This window comes from Peromyscus californicus, unplaced genomic scaffold (assembly GCF_007827085.1).
Source record: "Peromyscus californicus insignis strain IS unplaced genomic scaffold, ASM782708v3 Scaffold_15__1_contigs__length_86483966, whole genome shotgun sequence".
Lineage (NCBI taxonomy): Eukaryota > Metazoa > Chordata > Mammalia > Rodentia > Cricetidae > Peromyscus > Peromyscus californicus.
In genome coordinates this window covers 6,200,141-6,209,595 of record NW_026294447.1, presented here as the reverse complement: position 1 = coordinate 6,209,595, position 9,455 = coordinate 6,200,141, and the positions used below count along the sequence as shown (strand labels likewise).

General features: G+C 41.1%; 1 protein-coding gene across 1 annotated transcript; it reads right to left on the bottom strand.

Moving 5' to 3' along the window:
• Nucleotides 1-2,299: 2,299 nt before the first annotated feature.
• On the bottom strand, nucleotides 2,300-6,494 carry Sostdc1 (sclerostin domain containing 1). The gene is made up of 2 exons (XM_052738165.1): nucleotides 6,129-6,494; nucleotides 2,300-3,663 (listed from the first exon to the last, which is right to left on the bottom strand). The coding sequence occupies exons 1-2, from the start codon at nucleotides 6,331-6,333 to the stop codon at nucleotides 3,248-3,250; spliced, it is 621 nt and encodes a 206-aa protein (XP_052594125.1). The 5' UTR covers nucleotides 6,334-6,494; the 3' UTR covers nucleotides 2,300-3,247.
• Nucleotides 6,495-9,455: the final 2,961 nt, after the last annotated feature.

Here is a 9,455-nt window from a genome sequence, read left to right as displayed (position 1 = left end):
TTTTTTTTTTTTCTTGCTTTTGGATTTCTTTTTAGGAGATAGGGTCTCATGTTGCCCAGGCTGGCCTCAAACTCACTATGTAGCCAAGGATGACCCTAAAGTTGTCATCTTCCTGCCTCTACCCCCTGAACACTGAGATTTCAGGCATACATCTCCATGCCCAGCTTTTCTGTAACGTTGGGACTGAACCAGAGCTTCGTGCATGTTGGACCAGCCCTCTGCTAACTGAGCTGTATCTCCATCAGAGAGTCAGTCTTCTTAATTAAGCATACCTATACACTAAATTTGATGGATTTTTTTAATCCAATAGAATAAAGATGGTTAACAAAGTGTTCTGATTATTATCTTTTGTTATTTATTGTTGCTGTTTTGAGATAAGCGTCAGTCTCCCTACGTGACTGAAAACAGTCTTGACATTCCGGTCCTCCCATCTCCACTCTCAAGTGCAGACTCATTAGTTAGTTAGTTCCAGTTAGTATAGTTAGCAAATCATAGTGGCTAGGTACAAAAAATTAACTTTTTATAAACAGATTTAAAGTTAGTTAGTTAATTTAGCGTGCTGTGTGGGTATGCAGACAAGCACGTACGTGCAGGAGTCAAAGGACCACTTGTGGAAGTGACTTCTCTCCTCCTGCCATGGAGGCCCTGGGGATTGATCTCAGGCCGCCGGACTTGGCAACAGGCACTGCGTCGCTGGCCCAGCAGACAGACTGTCTAAAGGCTCTGTGTCCGTTCTAGGTGTACATGTTATCCATTTGCATGTGTACTGGCAGTTATTCTTCCCTACTCTTACTAATGTACATGTGTATATAGCTGTCCGGTATATCCATCTACCTATCTATCAAACTACTTAAAAAGTCCCTTTACCCATAGCAACCAAAATAATTGCTTGATAAATAAAAGTGATAAATAAGTGTCTTTGGGGGGTCGATATTCTGAGAGTAAACTAGAAGACATTCCGTGCTAAAAGTACCACAGTCTATCATTTTGAAGTGGTAGTTACTAAGGTGATAATAAAGTTAAGTACGGCTCACCAGCCTGAGTCAACTGTTTAAAGAGACCTAATGTGTAAATGGCAACTCAGGCACAACATCTTTTTTTAAAGATAATAACTAAAACTGGCCCCTTCTGTTGACTTTTCAGTTTACTTCACTGAAAGAGATTGTGCCCTAGACCTTTCCAGCTGGTTGCTGACCTTTTCCTCTCAGCATTAGATATCACACATTGAGCATATCGCCAGTGCAATGTGGCTGGATGTAGACCGGCAAATTGAATGTGAACGTGGAAAACAGATCCACTTCTTAGTTCAGTGGAGACTATTGGAAGTATGGTTTGTGAGCTCACTTTATTCCACGCCCTGTGTCCTAATTAATCAGAATCTGCTCTTGCTTTGTCTTCACTGAGACCTTCACTCAGTGTTTGATTAGTGAAAGGCAGGGTCTTCTTGGGTCTGAAAAGCCATTGTCAGGACAAGCTCCTGTGATTCAGCGAAGAAGACCGGGGCATGAAACGACATGTTCTGGTGTAATAAAATAATTGCGGATGTCCCATGCGCTGATATGACGTACTGTAAAGCAGTTTAAGATCTGGAAATAAATCAATAGCAGATTGGCATTCATCATCTGGAGCTGTTTTCTGTTCTCTGTTTTAGTCTGACAGCATTCTGTGTACACATGTGATGCCAACCCAGCCCTAAGGAGAACTGAGGAGTCCTTACCCATCAGCTAGCGGAAAGCGGGCCTCTCTGACTTTTCTCCTGTGGAGCAGGGACCAACCATGCTTGAATTATCATCAGTCATCTAAGCAGGTGATCCAGCCAAAGACTATCATTATGTTACTTAGTCTAATGGTATGAACCTGAGGAAACTATAAAATTAGCTTAGAAATTTTCTTTTCCTTTTGTGATTTGGGACCATGTAAGAGGGTTCAAAGTTCCCCAAGGTAGGATGTTGTACCCATTTCTCTTCCTTTCCTCTCAAACTTAGCTGCACATGGAGATGACCCGGAAAACTTAAAAACTGAGTTCTACCCCCAGAACTTGTGCAGGAACTCTGATGGAAGCCTTTCAATGCCCTCTCCCACCCAGAGATTATCAATCTGCTGTGCTCCTTGCAACTCAATCCCCCTCCCCTCCTCCTGCTATCTCCCCTCTTTTAATGCAAATAGTTCTATCAGAGCTTGAATGTGACTTTTTCTGGGTCTGGGGGCTCAGCACTTACTAAGCCCTAATTTTGATCCTCAGCAGCGACAAGAAGAGCCAGGTACACTTATAACTTTATTTTACAATGTTTGCAAGCATGTACCTTTTTATACATGTTATAGAGGCAAGGACAATAACATTTAGCCATGTTTATATTTGTTAAAAGAAACCAATGGCATTCGAGGTCAAGCTGACTTCTGATTGCATGGACTAAATAATCAAGTGTACATATTTCAGCTTTACAGAGAACCATGCTACTGACAAAGCTCATGATGAAACAAGTAATATATGAGGAGACTAGAATACTTACTTTACATATCTACAACACGTATTTTCATATTTCTAGACCGACCACAAATCATATTGGGAAATGTTTAGGTACATGAAAAAGCTTCAAAACATTAAAAAAAAATAACATTTTGAAAAAAATCACATGTGAAAGCTCATTAAATAACAACATTGAAAAATAAATAATCAGCTTTACTTATTAGCTGCTGCCATGCATTGCTGGCATTCCATTCCAAGCGAGGTCAACATGCAGGGTATAATTTCACACTGAGTCTGTAAAAAGCTACAGGGCTTATTTTTGAAGTGAAATGTCACAAGGTTTGCCTCTCTTTCAAGGGAAGCTAACCCCTGGCTGCCAGACTATTCCCATGAAAATCACTGGAAAAGGCCCTTTCCGAAACGTTTTGTGAAGATACATTTTTTGATAAACTTTTCTGGTTTGAAGGGGTTGTGTTTGGGAAAGGTAAGGGTGTGCTAGGGAATGGCGCGTTTTAAACTGTAAATTGAGGATGTTTAAACAGCATCAGGTGCTTTTTAAGAATGGAAACGACAGGATGCCTGGCTTTCACTGTGCTCATTACATCTTGAGAAACTTGCAAAGGAAAAGCTAGTCCCAGAGAAGGTCCCAGAGAAGGACAGCCTGTGGGCCTGATCAAAGCAGAAGGCGTATACACTTTCAAGTGAGAAAAGAGCAATTGCAGGCCCCAGTCTTGCAAGCCATCAAATCTGGGGAGCAGCTGCTTTCTAGTCAGTCCCGTCCTAGCTCAGACTGTGCTTGCTGGATTTGCTGGCTCTCTTCCGCTCTCTGTGGTGCTGCGCGGGCTTGGCGGGCGACATGCTCTCAAAGTTGTGGCTGGACTCGTTGTGCTGGCGGGTGTAACGCTTGCACTTGCAGGCCGTGACCACCGTGATTTTGTAGGTGCGTGTGCTGCCGTCCTGACATTGTAGCTGGATTCTCTGGGTGCGCGTCTTGTCGTTGACACACCGCCACTCCTGGGAGCTCCGTCGGCTCCAGTACTTTGTTCCATAGCCTCCTCCGATCCAGTTGGGAAGCACCGGCAGGGGCAGGCACTCGCCGGCGCACACCAGCTCCTTCAGAGGGCTGATGCTGGTGCACTGGCCGTCGGAAATGTATTTGGTGGACCGCAGCTCCCGGCAGCCCACTTGAACTCGACCTAGAGGAAACAGGACAGAACTGCATCAGACACAAAAAGCAACTGAAGGTGTTTGGGATTTTGTTCTCGTTTTAAGTAATTTGCAATGACAAAAAGAAAAAAAATCCAAATTGCAGGACTATGTACTTTATTTTCACCATGCAAGTCGGGGAGTGGGGGAGGGTTTATAAGACACTTTCATCAAAATGACCAGGCTACATACAGTCTGTAACTATTTTGGAGGAAGTGGGACAGGGAGGGAGAAAGAGATTCATTCTTTTACATTGCTTCATTAACTGATTGTTTATTAAAGTATCTAAAAGTCAAGTTCTTATAGTCTCATTCCCAATAAGGGTTCCTTCCACTCCTGTAAATATTCACTCTTCAAAGAGTACACTTTAATGTTTTTGCTCTCATGGGTCATATTGGTTAATGTCTGAAAGTGCTTTTAATTAAGTTTTTCAAAAATCTCTTGAGAAAATGTGGAAAGTATTTAAATATTGTGTACAGTGCATATGCACGCTGTAATATTTTATTTCAATTATAGAATTCAGCTGCACAGTCACACATGCATATGGGTACAACCATTGACATTTTGCATATCAAACTTAATAACTATGTTCTAAACATAAATTCCCAAACTATGTTTTAAAAATACAAACAGTAAAATGTTTGAAATGCAAAATGCCACCACAACTCAATATTTAAAGAATATAAAAGCCCCTAAATTGGGAACGTATGGTTGCCATAACAACTTGGCTACATTTCCATGAATTTTATGGCAGAAAAATACCTAACATGTCTGATTTACAACTGCATGAGGAACCACAGTGTTCATTTCCTGACTATCAGGCATGGACGACTTTCTGTTTTAGTTATATGGATTTGATAAGTATGTTCTCTAATTGGCTGTTTCTGGTCATGTGCCTTATGTAATTAAAACAAAAATTAATCTTAAAATATTTGAAGTTTTCCTTCTCTTTGTTATCTAAATGAGAATTGCTTATGACAAATTTGAAAAGAAATCAAGTCTTATTATTAACCAGGAAAAAGGCTTAAAAATAGGCTGATGAACTGTCCAAACCAAAACTAATAAAAGCTGTGGAAATCGTTTGTCTAACTCCTGAAAACAATCTCAAAGTGGACAGTGAGTCAGGAGTCTTGCTTCATTTCTGCACCCCAGAATGTCTGAGTTCAGGCTCATAGGCACAGGGAAGTGTGTAGCTGTGAAATATGCACGTGTGTACATCTGTGCGTACGGAGCTACAGCTGGGACTGGGATGAAAGGGTTAACGGTTTGGCTGGCCAGTGTGCTGGGCTTGCCTGCTTCTGACTCCAGCTCACCTTCCTGCAGCTGCCTTAGGAATGCACCTGGAAACAGGCAGCAGAGATTGTGACTTGCCTGGCTTTTGTTCCTGGACGTATAAGATTGGGCATTTTTGTGGTGACGTTTCTCTCACTAGCAATGAATACCCACCACACTGCTCAGTAACCCAGTACCGATCAGACACTTCCTGTGCCCCCAAAATCAACCATCTCCAGGCAATTCAAACACTTGGGTCTTCTTAGAGAGAAATTATGCTTTGACTTTGCTAAGGTCAAAAAACTCTTTTTCGTTGTTGGATGAAGTTTAAACAGGAGGGGCAAATATTTGTGTAAGATTTCCTGCACACTGTCTCTCTGTCTTCAAGTTGATTACTAATGTGAACTCTTTTAAAGGAAGAGAATAAAGCAAGAGTTAGGGGCAGAAATTTGAATACCTCTAACTAGTAGTCACTTGGCTTGTCAATTAAGCAAACCGAAAAGGGATCACAGAACACTCCCTGTGCTACACATTAGCATACCAGTATTTAAAATCTCCCGTTAGAGATATGCACTCAGTGTTTCACAGAAACATACAATTACCTCAATTTAACCTGTTGAATAAAGAATTTTAGAAAAGCACGATTCTCTAACATTTTGTAGTATAAACTGAACATCATCAACCTTTACACCTCTCCGAACTAGGCATATTTTAGACATCTGTGTGAGCGATTTCGTGTTGCCTGAAAGTTTTCTTTCATCCTTTGTGGTTCCCTATACATAATTCTAGTTAGTTACCATTAGTCACTTCACCAAATTTGTACATGTTCTGAAATTAACAAAGTGTGAGACAGCATGACCTTAAACTGTGCAGAGCAACACTCTAAAGAATTCTCCTCTTGCAGAGTTTTAAAGAAGCAACAGTTTAATTCATAGATTCATTTTTCAGTGGGTATTGGACAAACCACATCTGCGTTTGCATTATCAAGCCACCGTTATAATTATATTAACTCTAAAATCACTAGCCAGGAAAAACGCCAGCCTACCCACGCAGCAGATTGCTCCCAGATTGTTTTGCAAAACATACATAGTTCAAAGGTAGAATACAATAAAACCACTCTACAGGAATGCAGCTGATGCTCCCAAAAAGAAAAAAAAAATCTATACAAGTAAAACACACTTACTGTTGCGATCCAGTCCAGTGCTACCGAAATGCCTGCCTCCATTCCTGGCTTGATTCAACGTGCTGTTGCTGCTGGGGTGTGCAGGAACAGGTTTAACCACATGTGAATAAAGGATTTCTGTGGCATCATTTTTAAAAGCCAAACAGTTTTTCATTAGGATGCATATAAGGGGGATGAGATAGAGATGAATGGCTGGAGGAAGCATGGTGAGTGGAGGATTTGCTTGGCTGAGGAGCCGCTTAATTCTTTTCCCCTGCTTCTGCACTATTGACTGTGGAATTCCTCCCCAAGGTTCCCTTTATATATCCACAGAGGCTTGGCGTTCATTCAGGTGTAAAGTTGTGTGAGCTTCAGAGTGAAAACACAGAGAAGGGGTGGGATCCCTACATGACCCTGCAAAAGAATTTTACCAATGGAGAAGAAGGCTGCAGAAGAGGAGGAGCCTGCTACACAAATTGCCTGAGATTTCAGAGTTGGGCTTTGCTGGTCTCTGAGCTGAAGCAGGCAAGGCTCAGGCAGCCTGGTCACAACCGCCACCCGCCCCAGCCATGTCCTCTCTGGAGCCTCGTTCACGTTCAAGTTTAATGGAAGGAGAAGTATGTTGCTGTTCACACGAAGAGACTGCGCTTAGTTTAATTTATATTTTACGTTTTGGTTCTATTTTCCCCTCAGACTTGAGAAGATTTGGGGCCCAGAAGAACTTATTCCCCAATAGTTGAAAGAATCCATGTGAGGTTTTGGTAGTGCTGGACTTGCGTAAAGTATTTATTTAGTTAAATATGTTTTGTCTCTCAAGGAAAAAAAAACCTTTTTCCTCACTTTTCCTGTAAAGAAGAAGGCACAGAGCTAAATCCTGCCCTCTGGACACACTTAAATAACGCTGCTTTGATCTGCATGAACTACTGTCCTGCTAAGTAAATTATTGCCAGGGGTTCTCTATAGAGAATAATGAGCAGAACTCTGTCTGAATTAAAGTAACTAATATCAGTTTTCATCTTGAAATATGCCAACAAGATTTAGCATTCAGCCTGTCTCTTACACACAAGAAATCCATTTGCTACATATCGTTCACCAATTCAAAGTATTTCTAGTCTGTTCTTACGCTGCAGATCCCGATTGTATTTGTATTGTCAGATATTTTTCTCACCGCTTCCCTTGTGTCCAATGCCCAAGCCAGAAGTGCTGTTTCTGTCTGGGCTACTTTCTTTCCACCTGACACAAATATTCCATTATCAGGTTCCTGATCTTTATCTCTGAGAACATAAGGGTCCCTCAGGATGACTCAGCAGCCTGACAACCCTGGGTTCAGTCTCTGGAAGCCACAGAGTGGGAGGAGATTAGACTCCGGGAATGTGTTCTCTAGCTGTCACATGTGTGCTATGGCACGAGAATGCATGCACAAAATAAATGATAAAAAAAGAAGACAAGTTTCATCTGCCTTTTCAATTATAAATCCACTTTAGTCATTAGTGTGGCTATTAGGAAGATGCCTTAGCATTTTGTATCTCTCTTATTTTTAAGTTCTTATCCATTATAGCTACTGTTTGACACCACCCCATCCCCTCAGCCCCCTACCCCCCACCCAAACCCCGTTTCATTCATCCTCAACTGTCTACATCAACAGTGGCACCTACTGACATTGTGGAACAAGCAATCACTTACTATGTGGCCACTGCCCTGGATCTTTAGTGTGATCCTTGGATTCTACCCAGTAGATGCCAGTGGCGCCCCCACTTATAAGGAAAATAATTCTGCTACTGCCAAGTTTCTCCCAGTAAGTAAAACCATCCCCGATTAAGAACTATCAATTTTCCATCAATCTATCCATCCCTATAAAAAGAAAATAAATATGAGACTAGATGTCCCAGTGTTAAACAATAAAGGAATGCTGTTCTTTTCTTTTTTTCAGGAGAAACCTGGACTGTGATTTTACTTTAGAAAGAATGACTGCTTATCCTTTAGAGATACAAATTATCCATTGTAGCTAGAGTTTTCTCCAGTCCCAATCAGCCCCTGCAGTTCTGCAGCCCACTTATAAAATAATCACTCAGAAGCTCATATTAATTGAAATTGCTCAGCCATTAGCTCAGGCTAACTATTGACTAGCTCTTACATCTTAAATTAACCCATTTCTTTAATCTATAAGTTGCCGTGTGGCTTGTGGCTTACTGGTACTTTTACATCTCACTTCCTCTGTGTCTGGCTGGTGACTCCTGACTCAGCCTTCCTGTTCCCAGAATTCTCTTCTCTGCTTGTCCGGCCTATACTTCCTGCCTGGCTACTGGCCAGTCAGCATTTATCAATCAATCAGAGCAACACATTCATAGCATCCCCAGCAATCCATAGATGAAATGATAGGGTGTCTGGAATAAGCGTCAAAATAATATAGAGGGGGGTAGTTAGGAGTGTGGATGCTGGTAAATTCATATGGGTTAGGGCTGTTAGGATGTGATGGTGAGTATTCTATTTACTCTTTTATGTGTCCAAAATTCTATAAAAGAAAAAATTGGAAATCAGAGCCAAACAATCAATTTACTGTACATTAAGGGACTTCATGTTAATTACACAAGGTTCATATTAACAGTTGAAGCAAGGCCTACAGGAAGCAGGAGTCAAAAATAACCCAGTCCTTCCCCCAACATACTCTTTTTTGTGTATCAAAAGCAGGAAATATTTTAATTTGAATTTAATTATCAGGTTGAATTACAGATTGAACAAATTAATATCAATTGTGAAATCTGCTTAAGCTTTTGTGTTCTGTGCACTCCACTCTGGATGCTATCTCTGGAGCAGCCAGATGAGGAGGGGAAGCAGTGTGGCTGTGTATACTTACAAGGGAATGCAGGGTTAATCTCAGAAACTAACCTGGTAAAATATAAACAACCATAAACTTAACATTTAATGAGTAGTTAATAATCACTGTAACCCACTTTATTAAGAATCAATGTAACCCGTGGGTACTCTGGTAGGATTATAGATGTGAATGTCAAACAACAGCCCTGACTCTTCCTCCCCCCCAGGTCTCCTCACCATCTGTTCCCCCTTTCCTTGGAATAGCCTTACTCCCTCTTATTTCTTGATTAATACCTATTTTTCTTCAAGCCCTCTTTAGGCAGACTAGGACTTGATCCCTTGCCCTGTGCCCTTCACATCTGGATCCAGCCTCACTCACATCTGTTGTTCCTGAACAGCACGTCAACAGGCCTCACAAAGGAAGAAGCATTTTTTTTTATTTTTATGAGTATTATAGATAATGGGAAGAAATTAAATATTTGAGCTACATTTAAAAAAAAAAAACCTTCGACATGTGAAAAGATCAGTAAATGT